Below are 13,191 nucleotides of genomic sequence, written 5' to 3'. Positions count from 1 at the left end.
CGTCGTTTCGCCGCTGATAAATGCGTCGAGTCAGTTTATTTGTTTTTTTTTTTTTTTTTTTTTCTTTTTACAACTCTCTGTTTCGCACTCGCTCTACTTTGGCATTCGAACTCGCGCGAAATGTTCGCTCGTCGAAACGTTCGCGTCGCCACTTATATGTGTTCTCGATTCTTTTGCGTTCGTTCCGTCACTCCGACGTGAAAGCAAATTTAAATCGAGCCAATTTAAATCGTGCCAATTTGCCAAATGTTTCTCCATTGCGTACCGCGGCTATGCTTTTTTCCTTCTTTGTTATTTTATTCTCGTCACTGCGCGACATATCCGCCGCCGACAGTGACGTTATCGATGCGAAAATTCTGTCGCGACAAAACAAACGCGCTTAAATTATTCGAACGGCGTTTACGCGAAAATAGCAACGGGCGCTGAAGCGAATTTAGTGGCTGCGGCACTTTTGAGCGCGATGCAAATTAAAGGCTTCATTAGCACCGTCGTCGCAAGAAACGGCGCGAAGCACGCTGACGTCATGCGCACGGGCGTTATTAGGCGAGAATGTGCATACGCCTTTTCCGTGTACTGGTTTCCACGCGGAGCAAAGCGGTATGCGCAAACGGGAAAAAGTCAACCGCGATTTTCTCGGTTTATCGCCCCGGGAACGAAAATCACGACCGGAGACACAAAATTATCACTGGCGTGTGCTCTCGATGAAACTTCGCAGATACGCGAGATAGATAATTTTCTGACTCGCTTGGAAAATTAGCGTGTCTCCCGATAATATACATTAACGGCGTTCGTATAAATATCCTTTTTCTATGAAAATTCGCCGGTTCAGCGCAGTTTCAGCGAGCATTATATGTTACCGTAAATTTGTCATTGCCACCTTCTTGTATATAAAACAAACAAATCTCGCGATAATTGTTTTGACCGCATTTCTTTCGAAAATCATAATGTAAAAGTGCCGCAACACTGGATATCTGATAAAAGTTGTTTAAAAATAAACAACTTTTTTCCTCAAACTGCGCCACTTATTTAGAAAAAAAAACATCAAAATTGACTTTTAATTTCAACTTTTTGTGTGACTCTGGAACTCCAATTATCCGTCCAGAAAAATATCAAAATCAAAATACATAGATAACTTCACTCGGTTAAAGAAATTTTTCACAGTGGACGACAATCGTAGCCGCGTATCGGCGCGACTTTCCGGTTTCGCGCGCGTCAAATAAGATATACTTTTATTTACAAAGACAAAGAACCCTCGCGCGAATGGACGACTCTTTACCACGGTCTCCACATGCCCTCTTCATCCTTGACGGGTTGCTGGCCGACGGGCGACGGAGACGGCAGGCCAACGGCAATCTCGCTGCCCGCGTGACTAGAGGGTCTGTCCTCCTGGACGATGGGCCCACCGACTTCGGCTGGCAAACGGGACGAGGTCTGCTGCTGTTGCCGCAAGTGATGGTGATCAACAGCGCCAGAATGCGTCGAGTTTCTCGTGTTTGCGGTCTTCATCTTCTTTGACGTAGTGGTGAAGTCGAGTGGCTGTTCCGGCTGCTCCATCCTCGGGCTCTTGCTGGGTTTGAGACCGCCAGTAGGATCTTGCCACTCTTGGCCGATGTCCTCGTGCGGTCGCTTCGCCAGCTTGTCGGTGGCCTTGAGCAACGACATGTTGGTCGCCGCCCATATCGCGGTGGGTGGATTGGGCCCGATGCTGATGCCGTTTGCCGCGGCTGCCGCCGCCAATTGCACGTAGTGACTTGGCAACAGGAAGACTACCTGACCGTCCGGTAATCGAGAAGGTATCACTTGCACCACCGAGAGCATGTTGGGATTCTGCTGCGACGTAGAGGCTTGATCGACCGGTAAACCCGCTGGATGATGCGGATGATGCGGATCCAATCCCGCAGGGTTCACCTGGCTGAAGGCGGAAGTTGGCCGGCTGCTATTGTTGTTCTCGTCGCCGGCAGTGGTGCTACTGTCGGGTCGGGCCGCTTCTACCATCTCCGGGATTTCGGACTTGATCAAGCCGGCCGGCGTGAGCGCGGCACTGCAATGCGGTCCGACCGGCACGTGGTGATCTAATGGGCCCGGACTCGTCGTCCCCGCCACGCGGTCCGTTACGCTGCCCGGGCTGCTGCCCAGACCGCTGTCGGGTCGCGAGCCTAAGTCCAGATCCAGCTCCGACACGCAGCTGTCCAAATGACGCAGCAACCGCTGCTTCACCGCGGGATCCATTGGCGTGGTGTTGCCCGTGATAATATCCGGCGCATCAAGATATCGACTTACCTGTAACACGACAACAAAAACCAACCGATGCAGAAATTCATATTTCATGAAAAAAATTATACATATACATTTATTAGATAACATAACGATTAGAATAGTTATTTCGTGTCGGCAAAATACGAAATTTCGAAAACGCTAATCCGTTAATTCCGATGCCGGAAAAATATATCGTGCGTCAGAAATTCCGCTCTCGACCGCGGGTGTGGTATTGCGCGTCAGTCATTATCGACCGCCGAGCCGTAATTGAATATTTCGCGTTCGCTCTTTAATCCGCGGTTCGGTCGAGTAACGGCGCCTCGTGATTATTTGTTACCCGATATTCCCCCGGCCGCGACCCGCCAGGCCCCGACCCGTAATTTATTTCGTACGTGCCGGCGATAACAACCGGCGCGATAAAATGCTCTTTAGCTCGTTGGCCGAGCGACGGTGCGGACGACGCAAATGCGAGATTTTTTTTTGCGGCCTCGTTATTATCGCCGCGAATCACTAATTAACGCGCGCGCGCGCGCTTAGAGTACTTCGCTGATTAACGCGCGGAAGGTATTCGTGATTTTATAATAATAACATATTTTGGCGGTTCGATACGTTGGAAATAATTGAGAGAGATTAAATTATGTGAGTTAAAACAACAATATTTGCCACAAAAGATTTCAGCGCGAAACAATATAACACGTACAAAAAAATATCTTTGACGAACTCGAAGTAATTTTTTCTCTTAGCTTTACTTTTGTTTCTTCGCGTTTCTTCTGCCCCCCAAGAAAACGTAATTCGAAATTTCGAAAAAAGTAATTTTCTATGAAATTATATATATGCGGCATGTAGTTAATAACAAATAAATTATACAACTACGTACCGTAGGATTTTCAGAATTATTACATAATTAATACAAACCCCCCCAAAAAAGTCAAAAAATACAGCATGCGAAACGTTACAGTGCGCGACCGCCACGACAAGCCACGACCGGAAGAGAATCGAATTGCGAGTGGAAACGGCGGCGGCGATTCGGGCGGAAGCGGCGCGATTGATCTCTAATCGCGTAGCGTATCGCGCGCTATATTTCACACGACCGGCGGTAGCAACGGCGGCGTATCGAACGCGCATTGCTCTCAGGCGGAACTATCGCTGCCACGGCTACTGGGCGGACAATAGTTTCACGGCGAACCCAGAGGAATAGAGAGAGAGAGAGAGAGCTTTTATGGGTCGCTGCTTCAAAATAAAGCAACCGAATCCACCGTCGCTGCCACATGCTGGAAACGTTACGAGAGCGCGCGGAAACCGAGACTCAGGCGGTATTGAAAGATCGCGCGCACATTGGATGAATCTGCAAATGTGGGTTAATCGCGCGTCGGCAATTAGGAACAGACGAAATGCGCATTTTCAACTCTGTCACGCGTATTTAAAGTTCCGATCTTCGAAAATATTTATCGCAAAATAATATATTACGTTGTTTCAGAAAAACAAAAGTAAATTAGTAATAATCTCTCAATAATTTTTTTTTCAAAAATATAAAATAAAATATATTGTGAAAATATATTTATCTTAAGAAAAAAATGCTTTTTCTCCTTTGCACGATATTTCTGCACGAAACGCAGATTTCGAAACGACTCTGCCAACGTCGTCCTTTTTATACTTCGCGACATCGAGAATACCGAGTCGGGGCGACGGTAGTTCTCGAGCACAGCGTTGTAGCGCGAACACGCGTTTCACGCTCGTGGAGGCGCCAGACTTGGGAGCAGGAATGTGCTTTCGGCGAAGGAGAACGAGATCCCGGTGGGAGGATGAGAACGGAACTGCGGTGTACGGCGGGACGTGTCGCGTCGGTCGACCACCGGTTTTATAAGGCCGTAAAGTTTGCCCCGCGGGGACCTGCGCTCGCTCTTTCCTTCCTTCCTTCCTTCCTGTCTACCTCGCCCGTCCTCGCTTGCGCGCCTCGTATATCACACGTTGTGCCGTGATTCCACCCGACGCTCGTCTCGTCGCCCGAAATTTCTGGCACGCTCTCTACTATCACCGCTCTCTCCCCTCTTCCCTCTCCTTTCTAAACACGAAGCACTGCGGAATTTTTCCACTTTCCTCCGTGTTTAAAAAAAAAACAACTTTTCCGATTCAAAAAAAATGTAAAATATTTTTATTTCTATTGCAAACAATGATAAAAGCTGTGTGCATATTTCAATATGATAAAAAAAACTCGAATATCTTTTTGTTTAAATAATTTTATAAATTTTTAATAATAATATTGTTCCAAATAATAATATTGTCATTCTAGTTTTTCTCTCTATTTACGTATGCAAAATGCAGACCATATTTCTAACATAATACACACACAGATACACGCGCATTTCACGGCAGCATCTTTCGAGCAATGCTTGTGCCGGAAAGTCGGCGACTTTATCGGTGAGCGGTTTCTGATAAGGCGGTCGTACGACAGGTACAGTGAGCGCGCGAACGGGCTTTGTGTCGTGACGAGTTGCGCTTTGTCGAGGCAAGCGAGCCGACAATCGACTCGGCGCCTCGAGTTCCACGACGCGCGCACCACGCCGTGCCATGCCGATGAAGATATACGACGGAAATGCCTGGCGCCGCGGCGTATCGCGTCACCCTATCGTCACCGACGCTGAGCGAGTAAAGTGCTCGAAAAAAGATCTTAAAACAGCGCAGCGATGTTTGTTTTTCTAAAAGCGATTAAATAACAAATAGTTGCGGGTTAAATTGTCGCGACGAGATACGAACAATTAAAAACGTGAACCGAATGTATTTTAGCGATATCGAATATATCTTGTATCGCTTATTGATTTAAAGTAACACCAAGCAGTCTTCAGATACGCGAAAAAATTTAATTTCACTTCTTCTGTAATTCCGTGAGGATATTTCTCGCGCGAAAACGAAGACTGGGAAAATTTCTTTTTTTCTCGATTTTCTTCTTCGGATTAGGCGACACTCTCTCCGACCAGTTCCGACCGCGGACTCCGGCAGATTCAGCGTGACGACGTTTACGGGGTGTCCGCTTTCAACGAGCTTCCTCTCGTTTCGTGGCTGGACGTCCCTTAACGAACGAGCGCGGCGAGCTTCGCGGAGTCACGCGAGACTTTCCGACGACAACCCGATACCTTTCGTCGGTCCGAGGAGAGGAAAGAGGAAGGGAAAGGAAAGAGAAAGACGAAGGAGAGGTAGGGTGGTTTCGGTGAGTTCTTCCATCAGATCCCTCCCTTCCCCATCCCTTACCGTCGTGTAACACGAACCAGTTCCGCCGAGTTCTCCGATTACACGCTCCCCGGACGCACTGGAATTCAACTTTTTTCACCATCTCCCCCTCTCTTTTCACGCATACATACACACATACACACACACACACTCATACTTTCTTTCTTTTCACACCGCCCATCTTTTCCGCATACTACTCCATGACGAAACGCGCGGAATATGACGAAGCTGACATCTTTTTACGCATTGAGATCGTTCAAACGTCAAGTTGTTTTGTTTGTATTCGGTTCTATATTTCGGATTATTATTATTATTACAACAACACCGTTGCTTGGAGATTAGGGTATGAAAAGAGAAGGATGAGAGAGTCTTACCTCTCTCGAGCAGTCCTGGTATCCGGCTTTGTACCTGGACAGGCCGGGCTGAGCGAGCGATCTCTGTCGCTGCAGGTGCCTGACCGTAAGCTCCAAGATATCAGCTTTCTCGAGTTTGCTGTGTTTGGTGTTCTCCAGGCGGGCGCTGTCAAGGATGAGCGCCTTCAGCGCCGCCAAAGACTGGTTGATCCTCGCTCGCCGTCGCTTTTCCATTAGTGGTTTGTTAGCCTGAAACAATCCCGAGGAAACGATGGTTCGAATATATATATATATATATATATGTACATATATATATGTCCACACATATAATATGCTTTTAATTGAAATACTAAGATTGCGCCACAATACGAGTAGGTAGGTATATCTCGCATCTACAGTTGGGGCGCAAAAACAAGAAATAGACTCTAGCCGTGCGCGCGCGCGACTTAACGCGCAAGCAGGCGAGGTTGCCTTAAGACACGCAACACGGTCTCCTACTTTAGTCGGCGCGCTATTTTTCCGCGCACGCTTCGCGGAAGAGGTGATTTACGAGGAGCCGCCGGCGACGACGCGCGTGACGAGCGAGCGAGACAACGAAAGGAAGGAGTGACAAAGAGCCGGCGAGAAGGAAATTAGAGGAATGCGGATGAGCCTAGGAGTTCCTAATTTGGATTATCGACGAGTAGTTTTATAACCCCGGATCTATAAGGTCCGTCGCATTTGTTTCTTTTCCTCTCTTTCTGAACTACAGGTCCACGTTAGGTTGGGTGTAAAGTGGTCGCGTCTACCGCGTCTGAGTCATCTCTCTCGACCACCACTAAAAGTATTACCGTTTCAAATCGAGCACCGTCAGGTAGTATTTGAAATTGGTTCGGACGGCGGCGTCCGTGACGACGAGAGACCCACGGGGCGGAGTTCTCGTCTCTCTCTTTGTCTTTTTTTTTTTTTTGTTCTTATGATTCCCGTTCTTTCAGGGCCACCGCGCACACACCCTTCACTTTTATTTCTCCTTCGGAAATTTCAAAAAATTACCGTAACCAACATGGTGTTTTGTGCCGTCACGTCTACATCGGGAATTCCCTCTCTGCGGTAACTGTTAAACGGAAATATATCGACCGCTCGACGTAGTTCTCACGAGCATCTCGACGTTCCGAGATGAATCCGTCACTTTTTGCGGCTCGCTTGGCGATGTGCCGACGGCGAGTCGCGCGATCGCTCGCGGCAACAGAAAGAGCGCATCGCGCGTAGTAGCAATCTCCGTTGGAGAGAGCAAGAAAAAGAGAGATATGCGGGATAGTCGCAGAGAGACGAGCGATAGCGAGTGGAAGCGCGGCGCGAGAACGCGTATATAGAACGACGAAGATAGACGGAGTCGAATCTAACGAGGAAGAGGAAGATACAGCCGAGCAGCAGCTACATACATTGTCGGAGCGAGAGATGACGAGCGTCGGGGAACGTACCGAGCGGGAGACCACAGAGAGATACCCGAGAGCGACGAAGATAAGCCGCGAAGGGGGAGAAGAGGGTTGGCGGAGGGAAACGAGGTGAAGCCGGCGCGCGGCGTTCACACGGGAGCGCCGGGTAAACAAACGAGCGAGCCGCCGCGGTCACGCGTGCTCGTATCTCTTTCTCTTTCTCTCTATTCTCTCTCTCTCTGTGTGTGTGTGTGTGTGTTTGTGCACGCGCGTGTCATCGCCGACTGGCGCGGCACTCTTGCTCCGCCGCGTCCTTCTATTATTACGAGAGATGCACGCAAAGGGGGGCGACGGTATGCGAGAGACGGGGAAAGAGAAAGAGGAGGGGGAGACGCGCGTCTGTCGGCGATGGGACTCCCCGCGCACACAGGCCTCGTGTTCGCGCGCGCTTGTGTTTACGTATTGTTGTGTGCGTGCGCACATACAACGTGTGAAGGAACAAGAGAAGAATTTCGTAACAGGGACGTTTAAATTACGCCTCGGCGCGATTCGGAAGATAAAATTGGGTTACTCCCAAGCTTTTGTTCTCCCTTTTCTTGTCTCCCATCTCGATTCCCCCCCCCCATTTGACGACCGGAAGTCAACATTTGTTGAAAGATATCTTGTCTATCGTTGCAGATATTCAACTGACCCGACGCGACGTTGTCACAAATGGCGCCTTTTTCTCAGCTCGGTGAGAAAATTGTCGATCAGAAGTAAACTCGCGATCATTTTTCATGATATAAATCATTAGGTGCAAGTTTTTTTTTTTTTTTTTTTTTTTTTTTTGAACTTTTTTTGTCCCATTATTTTTAGATTAACGAACGCCTCGTTAGAGTTGGCGCTAGCTCTCGCCCAACTACTAACTTCTCTCACGAGGCAAAGTCTTCTCTCTTCGCGAGAGAAGAGACTTCGATTCCCGCGCCACTTTTCCGATAGGTATCGGAAAATCGTCACGCTCGAGATAACTCCCCGCTCTTTCACCCGACGTGACTTACACACGACTGTGAAAAATTGGCGTGCACGCGGGAAAAGATAAAGAAGGACGACTCCTCGGTGTGTGACTTTGACGACGCCGCTGATTAGCGCGTCTCACGCGCGATATATCGCGTTCCATCGTTCGTCGCGCTTGCGAGTTCGCGTCACGTACGGCATTGTGAATCATCACCGACGTGCGAACGTCGCAAGACGCCGGAATTCTTTAGAACGGATCGCTTTTAACAATGGTCACCGCTCAATCGTAACTCCTTTTGTTATCGTCAGGACCATTTTTTTTTCCTACGCGCAATATTTCGGTTTAAATCTAGACAAGAGTTAAAATTAAATCGATAAGAGTTCAAAAATGTAATCTTTCTGTCAAATCGATAAATCGTTCTTGTGTTACATAAAAAAAAAAGTAAAGATTTATATTTTAATAGACAGAAAATTTGTGAATCAATCGTAGAAAAAAAGATAGAATTATTGTAAAAAATTAAATGTATATAATCTGAAACTTATATAATTTGCAAGAAAATGCGGAATGTATATATTATTTTCTCCAAATTGCTTCCGCGCGTCATACCGCGGATGACGTTTTAAGCTCGCTCGGGTTCATTGTTGTCTTCTCTCGGACACGCGCGTTGTCGAGAGCGGCGCGTACTTTCGCTTCGCGCGTGATAAATCGATTAAAATGCGCGGGCTAGTGGCAACGAGCGACAGGTAATTAAGCGAGGCATAACGACGATCCGTTAAGTGCCGTCAATTAAGCCGTCGTCCGACGACGGCAGAAACGACCGACGGCCGCCGTGTTTCCCTCTCTCTCCCTTCTGTCCTTCCTCGCTCTCTTCTCTTCCTCTTCTCCATCCGTCGCCGCTTCGAAATCTCGCGAGGCTTCACCGCCCTCATTAGCTCGACGCGCCCCCTTGGAATTCTCTTTCATCCACCGCTCCGGTCCCACAGCGGCCGTAACCCGATGACGGACTGGATGAAGATTACGAACTTCTCCGCGCGGCAAATGAAGTGAGCAAAGAGAAAAACATTTTTTTTTTGTCTTAATTTTTTTATATCATGACAAAAATTTGCTCTTGTAATTTTGCGCTCTATTTATGCGCACCTTTAGAGAAAAGACAATTTGTGTAGCGATGTATTTCTCTTCGCAACGACGTAAGTCACTTCTCTCAACAAAGACGAGTCGTGTGCGTCGTAGTTACGCCCCTTTCGTCACCGTGGAAACTTCCCTAATAGGAGACTGCCACTTGTGCGGCACGGTGTTACCGAGTGCGAACGTACTCTCACGCGGATCGCCTTAAAAGGGCAGTCAGCCGTATACTTACGCACGCGTGCACCGCAGAATCACGCGCGCGCGCGCGCGCGTCTCTCGCTACTGTTCGTGATGCTCGAAATTTGACGGAGGCCGAAGCTGCTTTATCACGCTTCGCCGCACGTTACATTTTTTTTTCTGCCCGCTAAGTTAATTAAACAGATCCAATTACATTTCTCACCGAGAGCGGAGGTGCGAGGAGAATCCGTATGATGACCGTTCGTAAATACGCCCAATTACCGCAAATTGACGTTACACAGATCCGACACGCACCATCCGTTCCGCAACGTGCCTTTGCGACCCGCTGAACTTTGCCGCGCAAACGGCGACGACTAAGCAAATGCATTTTGTCACGTGTCTCAAGAATTAAACTTCAATTGCATCAAAAAATTATATTGGGGGTTTTTTTTAGATGTCTTGATATATAAAAACATGTGTGCGTGTGTGTGTAAAAAAAGTGAGTGTAGAAATGAGGTCAAAGATTATCTGACCTCATTTGTCACGTAGAATGATCGCAGTGCGACGAATTGTCACGTATATATCAGAGGATCTTTTAATTATTGATTTTACCATTAACAATATCAAGATTTGTTAACGAGAATTTGGATAGACACTGTAAAAAATTCGGTCGTTCGGTACGCATTATCTTAAAAAAGAAAAAAAAAACAATATTCGCAAATAGTATCAAGGAAATGTGACGGACTGGAATTAAACTTCCTTATAATTTATAAATTCTTTATGCAACTATAAATTTAAAAATATTTTTAATGGCGCGCGCAATTTTCGTACTACGTAATATGTTCTTAAGTCTCTCATCTGATTTGCCTGTACTGCTACCTGTCGTACCGCTTTTCATTGCGGTTTTAATGGCGCGTCCACGTGCTGCACGATATTTTTTTATGCTTCGCACGGTTATCACTTTTTTACGATCCGGAAACGCGCGAAGGTCAAACCTTCGAATTTGCGGACGGAGCGATTGCGAAGTCGCGATTTATTCGACTCGGTCGAGATCGAGAAAGGAAAGCGACGGAGTGAGGAGGAAATCGAGACTTTCTACGATATATAGCGCGAAAATTTGTATCTGTTACTCACTCTTCGTCCGTCCGAGTGTTTCGGGCTCGGGCTGAGACTGGGACTTGGGCTCGGTGCCGGGCTCGGACCCTGATGCACGGCCTGCTGATGCTGGTGATGCTGTCTGTGGCTGCTGCTGCCGGCTGATTTCTTCTCCTGGTGCCTAAGCGAGTGTAGACGCGCGGTCATCTTAGCAGGCCGCGACGGCCCTCGTCGGCTCGAATCGCAGCACCCTACGTGATTGGCTGGACGACTGAGCGGCTGAGGCTCTCAGCATCTCGCGGCGACCTGCGACCAGATTACCACCGACCCACCACCTTTCTTCTTTCGTGCGGATTATGTTTATATTGGCACTGGCGATGATGTACGGCGATCTAATCGCACCATGCCCCCGAGTGATGCTCTCGAGAGATTGATAGAGTCGGCGAAAAGTCTCGAGACAAACTCGATCACCGCTTGGGATCCCAATCGAGGAAACGTACCGAAACGTCAGAGATCGCGTCTTATCGCGTCGCGCAGCTGCAAAGTGCATTCACTCGCAGAACGCGACACCGAGATCAATCAGCTGTCACTCGCTCGGCACGTCGTTAATATGCGCGTAAATTGTCCCGCGCTCGCCGAGTTCAAACGGAGAGAAAGTCTCAACGAAAGTTCACGTTCCTCCAGGCGGGTTTTGCACAGCGGCGCACACACCGCCGCCACGTGGTTTAACCATGCGTCGTCAACCACTTGTCACACGCGGCACGGACCGCGGCCGCGTCGATGGCTTCCGTGTTTGCTGAGATAAATCCTGGAGATAATTTCACACTCGCTACGAAAAGAATTGTCCCACGAGGTTGCGGAAGTCTGTGCACGAGAGAGAGAGATCGGAACGCACTCCACCTCACAGAAGAAGTACCCCCCGACTGACGTGTCGCGCGATCTCGCGCGCGTTCACAATCTCTGACAGCGCGCCGTTTAAAACAGCGATTCGCAACAGTCAAAGGTCGAACAAGTTTGTTGTTATTCGACTGTTTCTACATACGTAAAAAAAAAAAAACTGTTTTTTTTTTTTTCTATATCAACAATGCACACAGAATTTCGACATGTGCGTCGAGCATGAATTGTATTTCACGTACGTTGAATCCGGGCGTATAACGGATGAGTCTTAACGTGCGCGGCAAAAAGCACGCAGAGAGAGATCAGCCTCGATCCGCCACTTGGCGCGACAACAAACGAAAACATGCAGCGCGTGCAACCTGGCTGCGGGAGCGTCCGCGTTGTGCTCGCGCGACGAGCGACGATGACGGACTGTGAGGCGACGAGCGGTGGCTGGCGGCTGTACGCGTTGAGCTTGGCGCGCCGAGGCCAGGCGGTGGGACGACGGGGGTCGACTCGCGTCGTGGTTGGTCGTGCGTGGGGCGGCGGGACACCGGGGGAGCACGGATGGCTTGCCGCGCCGTGCCGGCGCGCCCTTGCCTGCGGCTACGTGCGGTCGTCTCCTCTTCCCGTTCTCATTCCGTCCTCTTCTTTTGCTCGCGCGTTGACGCTCGCTCTTTCCCTCTCTTTCTCTCTCTCTCTCGCGCGCGCGCGTTCGTCCTCGTCGCGCGACGTGAGACGTGTCTTCGTCTCTCTCAGGGCCGTTTTATTGCCTAGCCACCGTGAAGCGGCGTCGAAGCAGGAACCGATTTGGATATCAGTGGATCTTTTTTCTTTTCTCTCTTTCTATCCGCTGCGATGTCGCTTCTTCTTCTTCTTTTTTTTTTATCGATGCCTCTGTTCGGCTGTCCTCCTCCTCCTCCTCCTCCTCCTACTACTCCCTATGACGGTTTCGGGGTAAATGAGAATTAAAACTCCGCCGTGTGAGCACGGTGAGCGCTGGCTAAATGCGTTTACGCGTGTGCGGAAGTGAAGCGCGTGAAAGACACTTGCATTTTTTTTTTCTCGTTGTCCGGGCAAAATTCACCGGGATATACGCGTTTACGGTCGATCGGGTTTGACAATGTTTACAAAAACAAGGAAAGAAATGTCAGTCGTTTTCACATATCTTCAATCGAATCGTCAATTTCGAAGCGAAATCGATATTTCCTCATTTGTCACGAGAGTATTCGCGGAATGTGCTGACATTTAGCAGGTTGACGGAAAAAAAGCCGATACGTATATACGCGAGAGATAGAGAGAAAGAGAGAGAGAGAGAGAGAGACAATGACACAAGTCGCGCGTTTCTACGCATCGCGCGGTGCGGCACGCGATAAGGATATCGTCGCGGTTCGTGTGCGCGTCAGTCTTTAATCTTCTCGTCTCGTAAACGCACGGGAAAAAACGGCGGCGGCACGTCTTGCGCGACAGAACAGCCGTAAGGAGGCAAAGAGAGGAGGGACGAAAGAGCGTGTCGAGGCGACGGTTCGCGGTCGGCGATGCAGTCGGCGAAGGCGGCGGGAATAAGAGGGAGAGAATGAGCGGCGTGGCAGTGGGAGCTCAAACCGTGCCGCCGCTCGGCTCGTCGAGGCGATGAGCCCTCGGGGCGGCGGCCGTTTCAGCGGGGAACGGGGGT

At 49.0% G+C, this 13,191-nt stretch overlaps 1 protein-coding gene across 2 annotated transcripts; it reads right to left on the bottom strand.

Annotated features, from left to right (window-relative positions):
* Nucleotides 1–42: 42 nt before the first annotated feature.
* Nucleotides 43–11,930, bottom strand: LOC109851853 (transcription factor HES-1). 2 transcript variants are annotated; one of them, XM_020422357.1, is made up of 3 exons: nt 10,680–11,930; nt 5,856–6,083; nt 43–2,280 (listed from the first exon to the last, which is right to left on the bottom strand). In XM_020422357.1, the coding sequence occupies exons 1-3, from the start codon at nt 10,845–10,847 to the stop codon at nt 1,273–1,275; spliced, it is 1,404 nt and encodes a 467-aa protein (XP_020277946.1). In that variant the 5' UTR covers nt 10,848–11,930; the 3' UTR covers nt 43–1,272. The 2 variants fall into 2 exon arrangements, with proteins under 2 accessions (XP_020277946.1, XP_020277947.1); XM_020422358.1 differs by lacking the exon at nt 10,680–11,930 and adding an exon at nt 6,867–7,013.
* Between the last annotated feature and the right edge of the window lie 1,261 nt (nt 11,931–13,191).

Source organism: Pseudomyrmex gracilis, unplaced genomic scaffold (assembly GCF_002006095.1).
Source record: "Pseudomyrmex gracilis isolate BER0280 unplaced genomic scaffold, ASM200609v1 scaffold_21, whole genome shotgun sequence".
NCBI classification, from domain to species: Eukaryota; Metazoa; Arthropoda; class Insecta; order Hymenoptera; family Formicidae; genus Pseudomyrmex; species Pseudomyrmex gracilis.
The sequence above is the reverse complement of the archived record's forward strand: the minus strand, read 5'-3'. Positions and strand labels throughout refer to the sequence as shown.